This window comes from Acromyrmex echinatior, chromosome 14 (genome assembly GCF_024713525.1).
Source record: "Acromyrmex echinatior isolate Ae372 chromosome 14, ASM2471352v2, whole genome shotgun sequence".
Taxonomy (NCBI): Eukaryota; Metazoa; Arthropoda; class Insecta; order Hymenoptera; family Formicidae; genus Acromyrmex; species Acromyrmex echinatior.
In genome coordinates, this window is record NC_141865.1 from 11,456,025 (window position 1) to 11,479,849 (window position 23,825).

The window sequence follows — 23,825 nt, forward strand, 5'->3', positions numbered from 1 at the left end:
GATACTACAAGTATTACATTATTCTAGTAATGCTATCTTGCGGAGATATCTCAGTAATAATATTCATCTTCCTGTCGAAGATGAGTGTCGATTAAACACCGGATAATGGCGCGTCATATTTTTTTTTTTTCCAGTGATAGACATTACACTTAGCGGATATTTCAATTGTTCGCTTTCGTAACTTGACACGAACAAGAAATATCATTCGTTTAATGTACAATATTATAGAAGAGTCATTGCTTGTTCGGGACCGAGAAAATACAAGCAATAATAATTGTCATAGCTAGATAAAGAGTGATACAGAGTGATATTTCATTATGTTCGATAATTCTTATCTTGGAACACGTAATTATAGGTATGCATTTGTGGATGCACGTACTTTGATGATTTTCTCTTTTAAGATGTCTCCTCGAAAATCAATGAAGACTATCATTAAGAAGATATTTCAAGTTCACCTATACAATAAAAAAAATGTTCTGAATTTTATTAACATTTTATGTACACTGTTAAAAATTTCATGAAATTTAATGTGCCTTTAAGTTACACAATTTGAATTTAATTTCATGACATTACGTTAAATTTAATGTATTTATAACCGAAAAATATATATATATTTGTATACATGTACATGAAATTTAATGTACTTTTCATAAAATTTTATGAAATTTAGTGTACACGTTTAAGTAACTACTGTAATTTAATTTTTAATTAAATCATTCGTTACTTTTAATTTTGTTTCATAATAACGAACTTTATTTACATGAAAAGGAACCATTTCCAAAAGTACTGTTAAAAATGTTATGAAATTTAACGTATTTTTTTACACAAGTTAATTTAATTTAATGATTAATTAAATTTACATTAAATTTAATGTACTTATAATTGAAAAGCATATTTGTAAATTTGTACATTTATTGTACTTTCCATAAAATTTTATGTGGATTTGTATGAAATTTAATGCATGTGAACATTAAATTTAAGTTACTTGCAACTTTATTTTCATCGACAACATTAAATGTTTTTAATGTTATACTTGCTTTAAATTTGCTTTTGTTAAATGTACATGAAATTTGCTATCTTTTTTAAACAGGGTATTGTCAAGTCTACTTGTCTTATTATAAAAATGTGCACAAGGGGAATATAACCATATGTTACTGATATGAAAAAGATTGTCGACAAGGCAAACTTATCCATATATTTAATAAATTCGACTTTTTAAATTACGACATATCGCTGATGAATTGATACTTGCTTAAATAGAATTTTCGGAAAATACAAATTACATTACGACCTACATTTCTCAAATAACGTCTTCAAAGAAATATAACGATCACCGCGTGTGTTTTTCTCCAATTTAAAGAGCAAGATACATTTTGAGTATAACAATACCTAGATCGTTCCTGAACGACACATTTTGACGTGTGCAAAAAGTATGAAAGAAACTTGCTTCATGGAACAATAATTATGTATCCTGTTACTGACCTTTACTCTTTATGTTTTACTTTCTTTTACGATACTCTCTTTATTATGACCTCTTACGATCTTTCTCCTTGCAGAAATTCCTATGTCAAACTTTTATCTTTTTTTGTTTCAAACTTTTATCTTTTTTTGTTGAACCAAGACGATGTCCAGATAACAAAACATGATACAATGACTTGTCGAGCGTTCAACATCCCTTATCGAATATATACTTGCTCGCAATTATCTTTTACTTTTATTTTCTTTTTGTTGCACCAAGGCGATGTCCACATAACAAAATGTGACACAATGACTTATCGAGCGTTCAGCATCTCCAATCGAGTATATACTTGCTCGCAATTATCATTTTCCTTGCAGCTATTAAAATGTTTATTAACATTGCAGAATAGTAATGAATTAAGAGCAGATGAGTTCATGAACGCCGTCTGGTGAATAAACTCATATTTCCACATTTCAGAAATTCAACGCAGATCTTAGATACTTTTTATTTTTCTATCACAAAATTATTATGTGAATGAAACGTTCAATGTCGATATTTCATTTGGAGAAAATGTTTACATAATTTTTCTCTTCAGAGTGACATGTAGAGAAATTGCAAGGAGTAATTTTGTATGCCGATTTCTCTAATTTATTTTGTGTTGTCTTGTAAACTTTGTGTTAAAATTATCGAAGCAGTATGAGTATTCAAATAGAACTTTCCGTCACAGTTGATGTTGCGTTATACAATACATTACGAAATTACGAAATTATGAAATTAGGCTACAAGATTTTACGTCTCAATAAGATGTAAAGTCTTATTGCTTGTATCCGTGTGATTGCAAAATAAAATGAAGAAAGTTTAGCATGACCTCGCAAAAATAGCTAGCTGGGCATGAGAATTTGAGACTTTATCGTCTCTCTCTCTCTCTCTGTCTTTCTCTCTATATAAGCAAGCGGAATAATTTAAAACGCTGTAAACCGCCGTATGTCATCTCAGCGAGATTTTTGCAATCCACTATTTGCGCAATTCGTGCAGCCCAAGAGGTGCAGCCTCTTCCAGACTTGAAATTAGCCAACTCGATTCGTCTCTCTTTCTCTCTGCACGTGTCTAGGCCCGACTTGAACTTTAAAAACTTGTTCATGCATGGTCGGCAGTATTCTACGTACGTGATCAATCAACAGCAAACAATGGTGCAATTAATAGTACGTGGGTGTTATTGCAGTAGATATTTATTTTATATTTTTCAAAGAAGCAGTAGTCATCGTGAAATTATACGGATGAACTACGCAGTTACGCCGAGCGAAACTTGAAATATGTTTTATTTAAATAGAATTTATTAATTGATTTTTTTTTACAATTTTAATTGTAACTTTATTAGAAATCTGAATACTCTTGGGGAGTAACTCTTATATTTTTTTATATCTTCGTGCAATGCAGTAATTTTAAAATAAGTCACGATAAGCACAACATTAATGATTTCGAAATAATAGCGAAATGTATGTTAGGAATCTATTGACCTAGATTGACTACGTTAGATGGCCTTTGTCATGCACGGTTGATATTTTTATTTTGCTGTTTTCCAAGCTTATGAAATAGCTTGTTTATTAGATATATAATCGCATACTTTTCCACGAGGACGTAGCGTTTTGCTTTAATTAAATTAATGATTATACTATAGTTTGTTGCTACTTACGAAGCAGTCATCAGTATGCGGAGGTCATTTCTATGTTCGCTTTTCGAGAAAAAGATTAGGTCAATAGCACTTGCACTTTGCCTTTTTTTTAAACAGATCGCTCTCTATTCAAATGATAACGAAATTCGCGTTCTCATTACAACACAGTCGTGCTTTGAAATACTCAGAGTCAGAAAACATAGTAAAAATTATACAACAAATTTTAAAAATAAAAACTTAATTATATTTATAATAAATGAACCGATATGTAAATACATATAATGTATGTAAGTAGAGAGATAAGTCTATTCAATCAGAACTAGATCTATTAACGGTTTTTAATAATACTGAAAATAATTTCTGATTGAAAATGGACAAATTAGAATTTTAAAATTATTAGCATTCTAACTGATATAACCGGAATTCTGGTTGATACAAATATTTCTGGTAAAATCTACTAGAATTCTTATTTCCATCAGAATTATTATATCAATCAGAATTCTAATAAATTTAAAAATTCTGATTCGTCAATTTTCCATCAGACTATTACTATTTAATCCAACTAGACCAGTTTTTCAGGATATTAATATTAATCTTTTAATACATACGTTAGGTCATTCGTGTCCTGGATGAATTTTCATCACAAGTATATAAATTATTAAACGATTTTTATCAAAATATATTTTTACATATATTTTGATATCTTTAGAAAATATTTGTAGTTATATTATATATTCATAACAAATTATAAATAAATTGTTATAACTATTAGGTGTTGGAATTAATTCGTAGCGTTTTTTAATGAAAGAATGTTATTTATTTCACATGAGCATTAAAAAATACATTAATGAAAGTACTTCCCATCACTTGTAAAACGCTACGAATTAATTCCAACATCTAATATAATTAACAAAATAAGAAAAATGGACTGTTTCATATAAAAATGTAAAATTCTGAAACAAAAATATTTAAAGGAAAAATATAGTTAAATGTTTTAAAATTGATATTCCAAACTACAAAAAATAATAGTTCAAGTGTCTGTCCATAAAGTTTAATTATTGAGTAACCTGAAAATGATGTTTTTTTAATATGCATGAATTTAATATGCATGATTATAAATTGAAGATATATTGCATTTATATTTTAAACAATGCATTTTATTATTATTATTACTGTATTAAAAAAAACTTAAAATTTATTAGGAAAATGTTCTTTATAACATTACAGACAACATAATATATGATATTACTAACAATGTTTAGCACAAGGGTGCCAAAAATTGTTTTTTAAGAGTTAATATATTGTTCTAAGATTAAATTATTTTTTTAATAATTCGCGAAATATTCCCGCAATACAATTGATTAGTTGAAAATAAAGAAAAAATTTTTTTAATTACAAAAAATGTACACTCTATACACATATTGGGTCATTTGTGACCCAGAGATGAATTTTGGAGTTGCACGAATTGAGGCCGACGACGCACAAAACTTGTTCTCTAAATGCCAAACTTTTTTTAGGAATAGAAAAACTATATTGAGATTGATATATTTGATCAGATGCTCTTATTTCAAAGAAAAAAAATGTACAGACACAAATAATCCAAAAATGTGTATTAAGGTTTTATTAACAAAGCACCAAAATTCTCTGACTTACGAATAAATTTATTTCTACTTAGTTATTAATTATATTTATTAATCATTAGCATAAATTGAGGCATAAATATATATTGTCACACGAAATGTCCTTATAGTATACGTCATCGGTAATAATAGTTGCTATTTGAGTTAATTATAAGTGGCGCGATAAATCCGAGTTTTAATAGCTTTATAGTAATTTACGATCCGGGATGTTAGTGTTTTTATGACATCATATTTATATATAACGTTGATAAAAAAGCAATTATATAAAATCGTGTCGTATATATATATATTAATATATACACACACACACACACACACACACACACACACACACACACACACACACATATACATACACACAGAGTGTTTCAGAAATAGTTGGCCAAATTTTAAGAGCTTTCTTCCACTTATTGTAAGGATGAACTTTTTAATCAGTGATGGTCAAAACTTTCTCAAGGTTACTCAGGGTCATGACCTTGACAACATATGTCAAGGAGGGATTCCTCTAAACTACATATTTATCCATTTATTAAATAAGAAATGTTTATAACTTGGAAAGAAAGTGTTTCTGAACTCATGTTTATATGATTTTTTTCATCCTTATAATGAGTAGAATCTGCTCTTAAAGTTTGGCTAACTATTTCTGAAACACCCTATATATGTATAATTATATAGTAGTTAGACGATCGTAATATTGTACATTCAAGCAATAAATGTCATTTAGTGATAAACTGTCAAAGCGAAATTATCTTACGAGATAATAAATGGCCTCACGTTAACTTCGCGCCGAGAAAACACGGAGAATATACAGGATATTCTAAAAATCACATGTTTCCTGCTTATTACATTGATAGTTATGCGAAGAGAAACATTAACGGATTTCCTAGCAATAGCAACAATGTCTATGTCTGATAAAAAACTGATATACATTCCAAAACAAATATAAATATGATAATTAATAAAAGATAAAGTTTTGTATATTCGTTTTTTATTTAATCTAAAAAAATAAATAGTTTGTAAGTATTTTGTCCCAATGATAGATAAAGATTTATAAGATATGGATTTATAAGAATTTTCAGATATGTACGCGATAAACGTAATAATGAACACAGAAAGAACGATTTTACTAAAAAAAATAAAGTATCTAAAAATTCAACTAAATAATTAAAAAATAATTTTATTGGACAATCAAATTAATTATGGCGAATATAGATACATTAAGCTGCTAAATTATTAAAATTTTGTGTAATATATGCTTATATAATGTTGCTCATCGTATGTGTAATATTGCTCATGTACGTGTTTCCTACATAATTATTGTAATGGTTCAATAAAATGGTTTTCAGATCTGTATCTAGCTAAATTTTTAGATACTTCAGCGAAATCGTTCTTTCTGTGTAATAAATAATCGCTCGTAAGAAGCAATATCGATGATAAAGACATTTGAAGGGGTAACCACTAGCTGAAATATTGTTCTACTGATTATATAATTTTATTTGATTTCATATGATTTCTGAGAAATAATTTTTTTTACTATATATGAAGTCATTTGGTAGAATATACGATTTTAATATTATACGATGTTTCTGGTGGTTGCATATGTAATTATCAAATTATACAGAGATTTCATATGAATTTTATAATGATTTCGAGAGAGAGAGAGAGAGAGAGAGAGAGAGAGAGAGAGAGAGAGAGAGAGAGAGAGAAAACTCTGTCTCATTTACATTAAGTGGTTTGAGATACTTCATAATAACGTTCATAATAAATTCGTACGCTATTTATTATGAAAAAGCCCAAAACTATTTGCATTTGACATTTAGAGATTTACATACGATTTGCTTTTGTCGCTTGATTTGTATTTTAGAATTCTCGGGCATTATCTTGGTATATGGTATGTTTTCTGTTCCTGCACTAGACTGCACTAACACTCTCTCATTTTCATCAAATATCAAACATATACCTGTCTCACTTCAAGTTCCAAAACTGTACACTAGTTCAGCCACAAAAAACAGATCTATGTATTCGTATTTAAAAGCGGATCGAAACAAATTCGTCTTGAAATTAAAATAACGTTTTACTGTGTCATTATAATTTTATGCACCTTCACATTCGGTTCTCAAATATTTGTGCACGTATAGAGAATTACCAGAAGGCCAGGTGAAGGATACGAATGTCATACGTGACAATAGTGGTGTTTATCTTCTTCAGAGAAATTGCTACTTTGCGTGCATACGTAACATTATGGAAAAACAACACATGAAATATCTTTGAGCGATAAGAATATTTCTGTTATTTTCGTATGAAACAATTTGTCCAGATGGCTAAATGAAAATAAACAGTATATTTTTCCTTAAAGGAAAGGAATTATTTTACTGAGCATCTAAAAATTTAGCTTGATATACAGATATAAAAATAATTTTGTCAAATCATTAAAATAATATAGGAAACTCAATACATATATAATAAACAATGCAGCAAAATATTTTGACATCAATTTGAGTGCCCTCCATAATTATTTTTATAAAATTATTTTCAGATCTGTACTTGAATTTTTTAATATTTCAGTAGAACTGTTTTTTTAACTGTTTTTTTTTGTAATAGTAATTAAAAATAATTAATGAATAAAACATTTTGTGACGTTTTTGGAGATCTCAGAAACTAAAATGATCTTTAAATATCATTCAGTACCTATAAACTATTAACTTTTAGTAATGTATATTATAATAGTTAAAAAGTATCCGACTTTTATTTTGTATATATTTAGCTAAAATTTGTATTTTTTTATATATTTATATATTTTACATATTTTATTTTACTTTTGTAATTATCGAATTATACAGAGATTTCATATGAATTTTATAATGATTTCGAGAACTCTGTCCCATGATTACATTAAGTGGTATCTATTAAAAAATGTTAAAGTTTTAAAATCGAAGAACAGAGAATTGCGTTTTAAGAGAATCACGTTTTGCCGGACATCGTATAGTCTATTGTTTCGCTGATTATGCAGACCGTGACGTGAGAAACAATATGCAAAGTTTTGCGGTCAACAATACATTAACTCGTTCTCGTTGCTTTTTCTTTGGAATAGACGCGTAGCAAAAGTAGCTTAACTTTAAATCAAGTGTTTTGATTTAGGAAACTGCTAAAGCGCTATTTAGACTATTATCTACTTTATTTACAATTTTGAAATAAGAATGTAAAATCGAGAGAGAGTTATAAAGCCGGGAGGTCAAATTACATGACATTTGATCGTGATAAAACAATCTTATAGTTTTTTACATGCATTAAGTCAGATTGATAGATTTTTTTATATACAGTAAACATTTTTTCCTTTTACTTCATAAATTTTGTGTTTATCAGTATATGTATATATTGCAGAAATAAAAAATTCTTTTTTTCTGGATATTGAATTAAAATAAAATTATACTGAATGCTTCGCGTTGAAGAATAATTCATTTTATTTTTCTTTAAATAATGTGTTCCAAAAACGTGTTTCTTTGATTGAATAATAAGTAGAATAATAAATTAATTATAAAAATATTAGAAGAAATATTTTTTTAGTGAAATGAAAATGGAATTTCCACATTTCAAAAATTGCAATGGTTTTCGCAAACCAAACTTGCGTCTGACACAGTAAGAGAAAAATATTTGTTTGAAAACGTATATGAATTTCTTTTGCCACGATTAAGATTTAAAATTAAAACTGATTCATTTAATTAATATATTCAATTAGTACCTGTTCTATATATTATCTGCTTAATCAGGCAGTTTGCAATTAGATAAAATATAAAATAAAATATGCACATTGATTCACATTTCTAAATATGCGAAGAAAATAACACGTAGAAATTATGATGCCGAATCCTTATATAATTAATTATGAATAAAAATATACAGATTGTACATATATTCGTTTAATCGTTATTAATTTTTATTGTTTTTTTTTATCGCTTAGTTTCTCTTATTATTATATAAATCGCTGAACGATTGACACTTCAACTAAACTGAAAATAACGCAATGATTTAGCTTTTTACGTTGTAGCGGATCGACTCATCAATTAAAGCTCTTCCGGCCTTGCGACTACATGTGAATCACATAAACTGATTGGTTATATATGAATACAATGAACGAGAGTATTTGTCTTGGACTTTAATCTGTTCTTTTTGTCCGATATCTCCGAGATATATTAGTTGTCGATTTCACATAAAAAGCAGAGATTAAATTATGCCATCTCGGTACAACGGTCAACGGTTAATTGACGATCGTATAAAAAAAAATGTTGAATTCTGATTAATCCATCAGTTCTCGTCAAGAATATCATTAAATTCCACCAATTAACTTTCTCTTACTAATCTCTTACTCTTTATCTTTTTCTAATCTTTAGAACTAGAAAAAGATAAAGAATAAGTTGAACCAAGATTAAAGTGAATCTGCGCTGATACAAACGGGCCTAATAATATAGGCCAATATTTATAGTCTATTCTTATATTAAGTATAATCTTAAGATATCATAAACTATCAGAAAGCTGTATCAGCTATCTTAAGATATTTCTTAAAATAAGATTGTGAATATTATCCCTTAATTATCTGCTATTGTAAATACGTGCATGCCATAAATTTATTTTTCCATATCTTAATCCATGAATAAATATAGGAGAGACCCCCCCCTTCCTCCGGGATTAGTTGATTATGGGATAAATAGAATAATCGAGATAAGACTTACATGAATACCAAGATATAAACATGAATATTTAATTGCAATCGATTCGAATGTAAAAACGTTAGGACAGACCAAACGACATCCAAGTATATTTATTATTGTTATTCCGAACGGACTCTAATAGAATGAAATATGATTCGTCCAGATTTTCTGTGTGTCATTTTGCAAGTTAAGTTCCCTCTGTTTGTTCTTTAATATAACATTTCTGAGATTCTTCTCTTATAATTATTCTCAGAATCTAAAATCTTTGTGCCTTCCCAATCAAATGAATGATATATTATGTTATGTGATTACAGAATGTCTAGACGACTTATGTTTGATATTATTTCTATGTTCATTAATTCTAGTGCTAAGTTGTCCCTTTATCTGTCCCATATGACGCGTTGCAATCATTGCAATTTATTTTATACACCACATTTTAGGAGGAAGTTATATTTAATCTGTCTTTCTGTACTCTAATGAAAGAATTAAACTTATTTAAACACCTATAACCAGTTGTGACAATAAGTTTATTGATGAATGACGTAATGATATTAGTAATATTTGATAAAAACGGTAATATAAAAAATTTTTTTTTAAATTAGGATCCGAATTTTGGACATCTTCTTTAACTTTGTCATAATTTTTGTCATAATGTAATTATTTCATATTTTTTTTTAATTCTTGCACAAACAGAAAATACTTTTACTTGTTTATTGGAACTATTACACTGTCAAAAATAAAATATTAATTTTTGCATATCTCGAAAAGTCCACTACACGTCTTTATTAAGTTAAAATTAACATTTTATTTTTAATAGTATATGTTGATAGGTATAAAATAAGAAACATTAAGATTTACTCTTAAATTAAATGTTTACTCTTAGTTTTTTCACGAATCTAAAAGTTCAATTTTTTAATTTCAGATTCGAAAACAATCCTCAAATCCGTCAGCGGCAGACTGCGCTCCAGCGAGCTAACGGCTATTATGGGTCCTTCAGGCGCTGGAAAGTCAACGCTCTTAAATATCCTCACCGGATACAAGTGAGTCAGCGTGGAGCTTCCACACTATATAATTATTGCCAATGAAATAATAATGTAATGTGGCGTGCTACAATGACGCTAAATAAGAAAGGCGTGGGTTTTTTTTAAATATAACCTTGCGCATATTAATTGCTAAAATAGACGCACTTGTCATTATATTATTATATTAGCTCGAAACATATTATTAGATTAAAATTTATACATATATTCTCATAGATACAAATAAGCTCGCAGTGGTAGCAGATAAAATGTCATTTTGTTCATTTTCTATTTATTGTTAAACAGCCATTATTAATTATGCTTCGTGATTCATGTGAGTGTTCACAATTATCACGTTTTAATTATTCTCTTATATTGTTAGTAATTTTGTACTAGCAAAAGATTATTAAAAGAAAAGTTGTGAAAGAATATATCTAATAAAAATATATCTAATAATATTTAAAAAATTAAAAAATTTTATAAAGACAATTAATAAACGACCAAATCACTTCCAAAACTTCACTTTTGATTTAGCATTCATAATGATCTTCATAAACTAGCAATTCATTTTGTTATCTTGTTAAAGCTTTTATCATAAATCTTTTATTCTTAAATCTTATACAAATCGCTTTTAATTTATCATCCAGCATGATCTTCATACATTTTATTAGGAATTCATTTTTTTATTTTATTAAAACTTTGTCATATTAAATCATTATTATTCGATATTACTATTTGATATGTTATTATAAATCTCGCGTTTTCTTAAGATTTACTGTCAGTTTATTAATTAAAACGTCGAGCAATAGGTATTTCCTGCAAGAAATCCTAACGTTTATTGTTCATATGTCAATAAACAAATGCGATACACATTGAGAAATCAGAGAGAATATCTCTTTTGCTTTCTCTTTACGATAATTAGTACCTCAGCTTTGGAGTTTGCTTTGTTATTAAATATCTAGGTATTCATTAGTACTGGAATTTATTTGCAGTAACTAAAAATTGACTGAAAGTTACAAGTAAATTCTAGTATTGGTATTCGTAAATCTATTCCACGCACGTTCTTATAAACTTGCCGTCTCTTTACATAGAAAAGATCGATTTCATCATGTATCTCGCCATGACCTCATCATGCACTTTCAATTTTTTGTTCAAATCTTGTCCAAACATTTCACTTTCTTCGCCATACTACAGTCTCACTTTCTTTGGCGATACACGGTATCACTTTCTTCGCGTTTTATTATGACACTACGGAACAGAAATATATCGCTGTTAATAATAAAAATTTTGCAATAGAAATATATATATATATATATATATATATATATATATATATATATATATCGTAAATTAGTTACATGGTATTTATTTATAGTTAATTGTCTGCGTGTCTGTACTGAAATCGATCCGTAAAAACATTTAACATTTAACATTTTAAAATGATTTAAGGATATATTACATACGTTCTCAAAATAACGAAAAAATTATGACAAAATTACAGATTATATTAGGTGTTTTGCGAATAAATAAAATTGATTTATTTTTTATTTATACAACAATTAATTGCTTTATCACGATGAAATTTTGCATGAATCATTTTGAGAGTAATTAAAATACTTATATTAAAAAACTGAGATTTCTGTCATTATTATTTAAAATAATTTAACGATAAATATTTTATCGTTAAATTATTTTAATGATAAATAAAATAAGTAAATAATAAAAACCTGTTGTTGAATAAAAACATAATGTTATTCATACATCTTTCTCATACATATTTGTAGTATAAATATTATCATATAAATATTAGCACATTTCAATTTTAATTTACTTTTCAGAGAGAATAATTAATATATCCTTAAAAAAATTGATGTATTCAGGATATAGACTTTCTTAAGTGAGGATTTTTAATATTCTCTATAATTAACTGACTAATATTAGAATGGTTCTAATCGATGAAGTAATTTATATAATAATATGACGTCTTTGTCAGAAAAAATTATGTAAATTGCTGTAGAAAAATTCATGAAATTTTTTTCTAATTTATCTTTTAAGATATAACATATATTTTTTTTTAACATATGTCTCGGAATGACGCGAATAATACAGCATATGTACTTATTTAAATAAATCAACGGATTCTGAATTGATTTGTCCAAAAATAATGCAGTATCTTTTAAAATTCGTCTTTCAATATATTACAACTCGTTTAGATTACTATCGTTTGAGATTTTCTACTTCATACTCTGCGTTATACATAAAAAAAAGTTCCTTTTTATTTGCGTATAAATCGAATACAGTTATTATGATGTCAAGGCGCGTTCCTGTCTCCGCTATATTTTGCATAGAGATTGTATAAGAACTTCGTCAATAGGAAACCAACTTGACATATCTTTTTTGCTGTCATTACCTTTGAATTGTACAAGGGCGTTGCACATGACATCTCGGCGAGAACTGCTTTCCTATTAAACTGCTTGGATTGGTTTTCGATAAGTATACACTTTATGGAAGTCAACATGCAGATCCGGTCACTAATTGCCCAGCACAACGATATTGTATGATTACTTTTCGATCGAGACAGATATTTATAGTATATAAAGCAATTATAATAAATCTGTAATTATAATAAATTGTATTGTTTGCAGTTACCAAGTTTTTATGTCGCAATCTATTTAAAAAAATATTCTACCGTAATTTAATTAAAGTCCAAAACGTATATAATTATAAAATACAAAGATAGTTATAAACGCATATGATGACACAATAAATGTAACCGATAATACGAATCACTTCTGATCCATCCAGTTTTGGCTGTATAATCGCGCTTCAAGATTAATTATCTTTTTGATATTTTCATAATGTTCGCATGTTCGATGCAATTTGCTTTTAAATAATAAGTGACCTACAATGTATTTGTTGCTGCGTAAAAGTTGTTTCGCTGCTTGTTTGCTTCTTTTCCAAACCGGTTTCATAGTCAACCAGTGCGGCATATCTATATTTGCAAGATATCGCGTTTTACGTATCTACGATTGAGAATCTTTTCGTGATATACATACGATCTAACATTGAGTTTCTATGCGACAAAGAAATTTATGAGTTATTAATGACTGTATCTTCGGTCAAGAACGTCTATGATTGGTTTAAATCTTTTCAGCGATTATCGCATTATATATTTTGACGTAAGAATAGATGAAAGACATTTCTACAAGCATGATGAAGGGAGAGATACACGTGTATAAGTTCCCATCTTCTATAAATCATTAATTCTGCATTAATGATGCAATATGTGAATTTATAGGAAATCGCTACAACATATTATTACAAACAAATTGTATATTTTCCATGTCAAATTATTTATTAGAAATTTCTTACCAGGATGTCAAGTGCAGAAGGCAGCATCACGATAAATGGCCAGGAAAGAAACCTCAGTGCCTTCAGGAAACTCTCCTGCTACATCATGCAGGATAATCAACTTCATATGAATCTAACGGTAGCGGAAGCTATGAAGGTTGCAGCGAGTCTTAAACTCGGCTCACACGTTAGTCAAGCAGAGAAAGAAGAAGTGGTAAATTAATTCTCTTATTTGAGCTTTTCCCTTTGATAAACCGTGATAGCATAATAATGAACAATTAAATTTAATTGTTTATTCGTATGTATGTAAATATAAAATACATAAATATTACATATATAACAATATTATACATAGTGAAATAGAAAAATTCATCGTTGTTTCATCTACTTCAATGCTAGAAAAAACATTATTTATTAATATTTATTAGAATTCATGAGAATCTGAGAAAATCTGTATAATTTCAGTTAATTATCAGCATTATTTTTTAATTATACAAATAAAAATTTAATGTAAATCTTTGTAACATATTCAGTTTTATGTATTATCGATTTATTAATTGACATTTATCTATCCTTCTACAGATCCAGGAAATCCTTGAAACTCTCGGCTTGTCTGAGCATCGCCGTACTATGACCTCGAACCTGAGTGGCGGTCAAAAGAAAAGGCTCTCCATCGCTCTAGAGTTAGTGAATAATCCTCCTATAATGTTTTTCGATGAACCAACTAGGTAAGTTTTAAATATGAAAAATATATATAATTCAGTATCGCTACAACAGTAAGCAACTTTGTGGTTAATTATAATCATGTTTTTTTTTTAAATTCTGCACAAGTTTCCAACATATTAACTCACAATCAGATAAATATGTACATTATATTGTGATAAAAATTACAATGTAATTGACAAATTATTATTCTTAAGTCACGTGTAATTTTAATTCTCTGTATACAATAATTTTAATTCAAGGACGAATTTTATGACACGACTTGCTTAATGAGAATGAAAGCAATAATTAAAGAGAATTAAAAAGAGAGAATTAGGAAGTGTGTACAGTACTTAAATAGTGCATTCAAAGATTTATTCAAAGATTGATTGAATAAATCTTGAGTTCGTCAACCAACAAGAAATCCGATCTCAAGTCAAGAAGTAACGATCTCTTTTGCTTTCTCCAAATGAGATTTACGAGAGAGAAACTTCGCCTTTCTTTGATCTTCGAATCTCGATCTTGGCACGGCCAATGTCACTACGAAATCACATTTTTTATAAGATTACGGAAATCAGATTGTGAATTTTTTTTTTAATTTTAATGACCGCGTCATGTAGTTCACGTTGAATTTCTCTTTGCAACTTTCAAGGAACTCTCGATACAACGATCGGCCGCGTTCCGGATTTGCAACGAAGTGACTGCATCTTCCATATAACTATATAACGATAAATGTTTACACGAACATTGAATCTTAGAAATTATCACAAGTCTGTCCGAAAATTAAATAACTTATTAGATTAAATTCTTTTAATGTCTTCTACTTATTATTCTAAAAACTGATCCACATTTTGAATCCTGTAATATATAAAGAGATTACATATACAAATATCGCGCATTTAAAATATCTCACGTCAGTCGAAATAAAATACAAAAGGGCATAACGTGCAGCGGGAGAAAGTAAACGATACTAGATTTTTTTTTTAAATGTTTCTTTCTTGCTGAAGACTTTCACTGACGAGAGATGGTATATTGAAATTTTTGCATCTACAGCGGCGTATTTCATTCCACGCATTTATCATATACGATGATTTATAATAAATTAGCTCATCTCTTACAGAAATAATATTGGTCTAATATTGGTCAATTTATTATACACTAGAAGACAGTAATTATTTATTTCAAGTACTAAAAGTAAATAATGAAAAGTGAATAATAGTGCTTTTAATACGTAGAATAATTAATTACTATTTTTCAGAATTAGATTTTTGTAATGGATATGTCGTGTTTGTGTAATGACACAAGTTAATAAAAACAATTCATGTTGTACAAAAAGTTTGAATTCGATTTCCTCTAACTCTACGTGTGTAATATCATGTCCTTCGCAGAATGTTTTTCATTCCTTAACCGGTTCCGTAAGAATCGCTCAATATCAGTTTCCTTTATGGCAAAAGACAACGCCACAAAAGTAAATCAGACCGGTCCTTTCAACTTTTTCAAGGTCTGTACGAGAATTTGATTCTCCTTTATACGAATAATTATCTTAACGATCGTTCATAGTTGCTCATATATACTTCTTCATTAGCACATATAACAGATATTAACCGGTTAAAAATATATATCATAAATAATTCTATTCATTTTTATTTTATTATATGAATATATTACACACACACACACACACACACACACCACCGACGAGATACTATTAAAAATATCGACATCCCCCCCCCCTTAACGCAGAGTTCGCGTCCTTGTAAATATATTGAAGTAATTAAGAATTAAAAACTGATAATATTGTACTTATTTCATGATTTATTAGTTTAATAGACGTATTTATGCATTTAGAACTCAATAATACTCTATTTTTCTTTAAAATTTATAATTTCAGTGTTATTGTCAAAGTTTGATTATCAACAGAAATGATATTGCAGAGAAAAAATTGTAATTTTTCTGCAATATATAGGATATTATAGCTTTACAAATATGCATATTTATTTATGGAACATTTATGTACTAAAAAATCATGAATTTAATAATGTATGAGCCAAATGTTTATGTTAGCGCTCTTCAATTACTTTCGGGCCCTTGGGGCCTTTTTTATACCGCCGAAAATTTGACCAGGGGATCTTTAATAGTATCTCGTCGATGTATATACATATAATATCATATAATATGCCAATACAATTATACTTTCTAACGCTGTCATAAAATATGCAATATGCTAATATAATGAGGAAGAAAGTATAAGGATACTATAACGATACTGATTGATTTTATTTGGTTGTTTACAGCGGTCTGGACTCCTCATCCTGTTTTCAATGCATCTCGTTGCTGAAAACTTTGGCACGTGGCGGCAGAACGATAATTTGTACAATTCATCAGCCTAGTGCAAGACTTTTCGAGATGTTCGATGCTCTCTATACGTTAGCCGAAGGTCAATGCGTTTATCAAGGTTCTACATCACAGTTGGTGCCTTTCCTAAGATCAATTGGCCTCAATTGTCCGAGTTATCACAACCCAGCATCATTTAGTAAGTATTTTTAAATAAGATTATTTTATAACCGTTTTATATTAAAACAAAGATAAAGTAAGGAAAATATGTGCTTTTGAAAAAGTTGTCTCTATAAAAGATTTATTTTTGTTATTTAGATTAATAATTTTTAATAGATTAGTAATTTTTGTTTACGCAAATATTTATAGTATATGATATCTGGTCTGCTTTATAGTCATTGAAGTGTCGTGCGGCGAATATGGTGACAATATCAAGAATTTAATTAACGCGATAAACAACGGCAAGTACGATATACGTGAAGGACATCCATTCTCCGAGACGAAAGAGGGAATGAACAATTGCACTGCTGCGACGGGTATATTGAAGAACAGCGATAATTTGGACAAAGCAAAGATCAAAGACAAAAACGATATCAGTAATCTGCAGGAAAAGTTCCCGGAGGAGAAAAACGAAATTAATAACGGAAAACTCATTCATGATTACACTACAAACGACATTGCTAAGCAAGGTAACATTTTTTTTTATTATATATTTCGGTAATGATTGTAACATGACGACTCTTTTCAATTGTTTATAAATAACTTCAATTAATATAATTGAATAATTATAATTAATATAATTAATATAATAGTTTCTATAATTAATATTACACTAACATTGCTGCAATGTTGTAATATTGTTGCAAGCTTCTGTGGCATGAGTGTGTTCTCTTTTTATTCACTCTTTATATTTTCTTAATTAGATTAATTCTTATTATCTTAATCCTTTGTGGTTTTATGTCGAATTAATTTCAATAATGCGTCAACCTATCATATAATTCATCAATTATATGATCATTATCGTTGTATATGATATAATATAATCATTATAATATATCATATACGAATTATATATAATTATATTCAGTAAATTATATTTTTAAGATCTACATATATAATTTTTTCAATTAATAAAAATTCTTTGATTCATGTTTAGATCAACCGATTAGATAAAGTTTAGAATGAGTTATCTACTTAATCTTCGCTTACTTTCAAGAAATAATTTGAATCGCAAAGGTTATACAGCGTGTTTCATTTTAATTTTCCCAGGCAAATATTTCAAAAAATATGAAAGATACGGAAAAACGTTTCAGACAAAAGTTTAAGATGTTGAGGGAGATCTAAGATAGTGCCGTGTTGGTTTGCTTGGGTTTGTGTTGTTAAAGACAGAGCAAGGTCACTTTGAATTTTTTAGATGGAATCTTCTATTTTTTTATTTTTGTGGCTCACATTGAGAGCTTTTTAAACTATAACAAAATATTTTTTCATAAAGTATTTTTCGAATTATAAGGCTTGAAAGTTACAGTGCCGCTGGCATTAACATTATCCAAGGTTTAGCTTTACACAATCGATTGCTAATATCTTTTAAATGTTATTCAGGGTCATAACCTTGACAACTATGTAAAAGTAAGCCAATGTTATTCCTCTTTTTTTTTACTTTTACAATAAAAATGAAAATAGGAGAAATAACCTCCCTAGTAGTAGTACAAAAGCAACACTGCTGCAACATTGCAGCAACATTACATATTGCAGCAATGTTGCAGAGATTTTGCAGCGATATTGTTGCAAATTCTGTGCTGTATGAGCTCCCATTGCCTTGATTTTATATGTTGTCATGACTCTGAACAATATTTGAAAGGTTTTAGCCGTCGCATCGGGAATGCTACACCTTGGGTAATGCTTACGGTTCTATGACTTTCTCCTGGTAAAAAAATTTCGCTGCAATTATTCCACATTTTAGAACATTTCAGTGAAATTGCTGAAAATTTGCTGAAATTTCACTGAAACTGAATTTTTCAGCTAATATACTAAAAAAATTGCTGAAATAGAACTGAAATTTCTCTGAAATTTTGCTGAAAATGAATCGCTGAAATTAAACTGAAATTTTTTTGAAATGCTAAAATTTTGGCGAGTGTTCCAAAATATGGAATAATTTCAGCGAAATTTTCCACCAGAGGATCAATCAAATCTTGTAACTAAAGAAGAACTTCATGAAAAAATTTTATTATAATATTTAGAAAAGCTTTCGAGGAAAGCTACAGGAATATGTAATAAAAAATAAGGGATTTTATTCCAAAAATCCAAAAGATCGACCTTGCTCTAATTTTGACGACAGCATTCGAGGTCAAATAAATGACACCATCTTATGTTATATCGTCCTCGAAATCATAAAACTTTTATCCGAAACATTTTTCCGTATCTTCCATATTTTTAAAAATACCTGCCTAGGGAAATAAAAATGAAACACGCTGTATAATGATCACAAAGAGCAGTTATTGACAAATTCGTAGATTTATCATAACAAAATATATAAAATATGCTACAAACAGTAAGACAATATAAATATTAAAATCGATATTTTAGCATTAGATGTGACAATACCAATAGATTCGGATAAGAAGGACAATGCTAACATAGCTCTGCTCGATGAATCAATCGTAGTCACACCTGAGAGATATCCCATATCCGAGTTCAAGCAATTTTACATCATTCTGAAGCGCGCCCTACTTTTCAGTCGTAGAGATTGGGTAGGTGTTTAAAGAAAGATTACTCGCCTTTCTAACTATGAGTTTTATGATATTCGCAGCTTTAAGGTTGCGCAACTATCTATGAAATATTCATCACCTCTACTGTATTTCTAAATTTTTAAATGTTGTTTAATTTTAATGTTCCTCCTATATGTTTGCAGACTCTCATGTATCTCCGACTTTTCGCTCACATTCTAGTAGCAGGGCTAATCAGCGCACTGTATTACGATATCGGAAACGATGGCGCCAAAGTACTTAGTAATCTGGGTTTCTTGTTCTTCAACATGTTGTTCCTGATGTATACTTCCATGACAATCACAATTCTGTCCTGTAAGTTGCTTGTAATTTACACTATTACCTCGCGACCGCGAAGAGCAACATTAATACATTATCCTTATAATAACCATTTACTTATTTATTTTTTTTATTTGTAGTTCCGTTAGAACTGCCTGTACTTTTGAAAGAAAACTTCAACAGATGGTACTCTCTAAAGTCGTATTATTTGGCGATTACCATTTCGGATCTACCGTTTCAGGTAAGATTTATCAGATAACGACAGAAAAGAAATAACATATAAGTGTTGCACAAACGAATACATAATTATTCTCTCATCCTTTGCTTTTCAGACGGTATTTTGTATATTGTACGTCACTGTTGTGTACTTCCTTACGAGTCAGCCAGCGGATATAACGCGATTCTCCATGTTCTTGGGCACTTGTTTATTGATATCTTTTGTTGCTCAATCAGTGGGTCTCATGGTAGGTGCGGCGATGAACGTGCAAAACGGCGTGTTCCTCGCGCCGGTGATGTCGGTGCCTTTTCTTCTCTTCTCAGGATTCTTCGTCAGCTTCGACGCGATTCCGGTCTATCTACGATGGATCACATATCTCAGTTACATCAGATACGGTTTTGAAGGAACTGCTTTGACCATTTACGGCTTCGGCCGAGAGAAACTAAAATGTTTCCAGGTAGGTTAAAAACTACATTCGCAATATTGATTGTTGACTGCGACAGGTGTTGCTGAATTTTTTTGTGCACTTTAGGTATACTGCCACTTCAAGGATCCAGAGACGACTTTGGAAGAATTGGACATGCTTAACGCTGACTTTACTTTGGATATTCTCGCTCTCCTGCTCATCTTTGTCGTGCTGCGAATTGCCGCGTATCTCTTCCTGCGTTGGAAGATTAAGACCGCCCGATAAACCATCAATATGTATAAACGTTGTAAAATCAGATGTGGTTACAAGTTATGCTAGTTAATACAAGTGTTATTATCTGTCGCGTAGAACCTCGCAGGCAAAAATGGATGCATTTTTCATAATCTCGTAAATTATATTTTAAAATGGCGATACGAAGACTCGGTTCCAGCATCTCGCGACAATAACAATCAATAACAATCATATAAGGAACTTTACGCGAACAATGGATTCTCGCGACTTCTCGGTGAGAACTCTCGCGAAAATAATATTCATTGTCGAAGAGGCATTAATACATTTCGAAAGTATTACGAAGTATCTACTTTTTGTCACATTTTAGAGTTGCTAAAGTTTAGTTGATAATAAGACCAATACTAATGTAACTTATTTATATCCTTAATTTAATAACGACGACGGCTGGTAGTTACGATTGCAACATTTGTGCAGGGTACTATTCTATACTATATATATATATGTGCACGTATACATATACAGGGTGTCCGCAAAGCTCATATATAGCGGGCTAAACAGAGGACTTTTCAATTCAGTTTAATCCGCTGTATTTACATGAGCGCTTTGTTAAAACTTATCGAACACCGTGTATATTTGAAATATACTATATCTTCCCCTTTTTACTATGTCAGTACTCTCTAAATCTTTTAGAATGAATCTCACTCTGAATTGTGAAATCTCAATTTCAAAAATTGAAAATCATCCTTTCAAGATTTTTTTTTCAAGAATAAGATTCCACTCCAAAGAATTTAGAGAGTATGTATATTTTCGTTAGAACACAATCAAGCATTGATCTTGAATTTATGGTCAAATTTAAGCATTAAATTCAAGCATAAAATCAGCGTGATCATGCAGTGACTTAAGATATTATCAATTATTTGGAATATATGCCAAAAACTGGAACTGTTTTGAATATCAGTCAAAACAAAATAATATTTAAAATATATAATCTTGAACGTATAAATCTTTTAAGAATACATCTTTTTTTTAACACTTTATCTCATTTCGGACAAAACAGTCTTATTTAAAAAAAAAACACACATCCAGATTTTCAAACATTTAAAATGAAAGATTTGTTAGAAGTTCAAAAGTTTCAAAACTTTCAAGAGTCTTCTCAAACTTTCAAAAATCTTTCAGTTTCGTACAATATTTAAAGAAATTCAAAGCAATTTTTTTAAACACTTTAATCATTTGAAAAAAGAAGAATTCAAATGCTTATTACTAAATTGTGCGGCTAAACGAAGGTAAAACGAAAAGATCAACTCGTACGTGTTCCTCAAGAGCGTCTTATTAATTGCCCTCAATTGTGCCTAATCTGTGTGAACAAACATGCCTTAATCAATGATGTTTCACGAACAACCATTCTATTTTATCCAATGGCTGTGAGCTTCATGATGCAAAGAAAAAGAAGAAAGGGTTAAGGAAGATCAAATGTGAATAATTGTGTTCTTAAAATTAAGGTCGGATGAAACGACGAACGTCTGAAATGATTTATAAGCGCATGAATTTATATACATATATATATCTTGCCAGATTAAGTTCACACATTGAAGGTCAAATGTTTTTGATGCTTTACAAGAGAAAGACGGTTCTATCGAGCTGTCAAAATGAGTGTTTACGCACGTTTAAAAGCTTGCGAATTTCGCAGTCATATTCCTAAGCAGAACAACAAGTCACGATAACATCAAGTCAAAATGACATTAAAATAAATCGAATACATAATTAAAACGTGATTTTTAATCATTTTAATGTCATTTTAATGACTTGTATTTTGCTTAGGTTTCGATGTTGAAGATAATAGCGTGCAAATGTACATAAAGATATTTTTTAGATAACTTAGAACAAATAATGGCAAATAAATTCTTTCTACGTTACTCTGTATCTGTATCAGTGCTCAAAAACTGATGCAAAAAACAAATTTTTATACATTTTTGAAAACAAATTAAATTATTAAGTTAATTTGTTGTATATGAATTGTTACTCAAGAGGTTTTTTCATATACAGTAAGTATATGTTTCATATACATGTAAGATTACAAACAAGCGTGAGTTAATTTTTCTAGTGTTAAATCGTTAAGTGGTAGAAATAAAACTTCTAAAAACGGGAAAGGAAAATAACAATTTAAGATGACTCTATGTCGTTGTAAATTAATATATTAAAATTCTTATTTGTATTATATATTTTCTTATAACTCACCAAAGTTAAGGATTTGAATCGACGATTTACAAATATGAATACGTATTAATGCGATTGCGACGCTCAAATGGATAAAGCAGTCCTTACGATATAAGTACATGTATATTTTTACTTATTGTTAAATGAAACGAACAATAATCAATTGATAACATAATTGATTGTTAGTATAAATATACTTTTGTAAAAGAAGATGCGTCGAGATGTACATGTATCTATAATTATGCCGAATTGGCATAATCCTTACTGTAGTTTACGCTGTACAATACGAATAAAATATGCTTTTTGTAATACGATAAATTGCAATTTCAATAATCTCTGTTGTATCATAATCGTTTTAAAAAATTTTTTTTGTATACATATACCTAATTGCTTACAGATCGATTGCCTATAAGGATTTTTGCGCACGAATATAAAATTAAGACTAAATTACAGAAAATAATTTGTTTTTAAAACAGTGTAAAAATTTTAAAGTAGAAAACAGAGCATAGTGCTTGTAGATAATCGATCTGTACGCAATAATATTATATATGCAATATATTTTGTGAACAATAGTGTCGTGTGCGCAAATGTGCTTTTTTCTCTTAATTTTATATGTATTTGCGCAATAGCACACATAGGCAATTGAACTGTAGGCAAACGTAGTGCGCAAACGACCTGTCGGCAAATGTAATATAGACAAATAGTGCTGTAGACAATTACTAGTGCTTGTAGGCTAACGAGGTCCTCTCATTTTATTAAAGGCTTTAAAAATTTAGCTTGATATGTAGATCTGAAAATAATTTTGTTGAACC

The 23,825-nt window shown here is 29.2% G+C and overlaps 1 protein-coding gene across 4 annotated transcripts in view; it reads left to right on the forward strand.

Annotated features, from left to right (window-relative positions):
- Nucleotides 1-23,331, forward strand: part of LOC105145690 (ATP-binding cassette subfamily G member 4) — a 44,633-nt gene extending 21,302 nt beyond the window's left edge. For all 4 annotated transcript variants that reach the window (XM_011055470.2, XM_087413153.1, XM_011055458.2 and 1 more), the window contains 10 exons: nt 10,400-10,517; nt 13,872-14,061; nt 14,430-14,575; nt 16,844-17,082; nt 17,279-17,572; nt 19,467-19,630; nt 19,792-19,960; nt 20,065-20,165; nt 20,257-20,598; nt 20,674-23,331. In XM_011055470.2, coding sequence (XP_011053772.1) covers nt 10,400-10,517; nt 13,872-14,061; nt 14,430-14,575; nt 16,844-17,082; nt 17,279-17,572; nt 19,467-19,630; nt 19,792-19,960; nt 20,065-20,165; nt 20,257-20,598; nt 20,674-20,832 — 1,922 coding nt within the window. In that variant the 3' untranslated portion in view covers nt 20,833-23,331. The remainder of the gene's footprint in view (nt 1-10,399; nt 10,518-13,871; nt 14,062-14,429; nt 14,576-16,843; nt 17,083-17,278; nt 17,573-19,466; nt 19,631-19,791; nt 19,961-20,064; nt 20,166-20,256; nt 20,599-20,673) is intronic.
- The last annotated feature ends 494 nt before the right edge of the window (nt 23,332-23,825 follow it).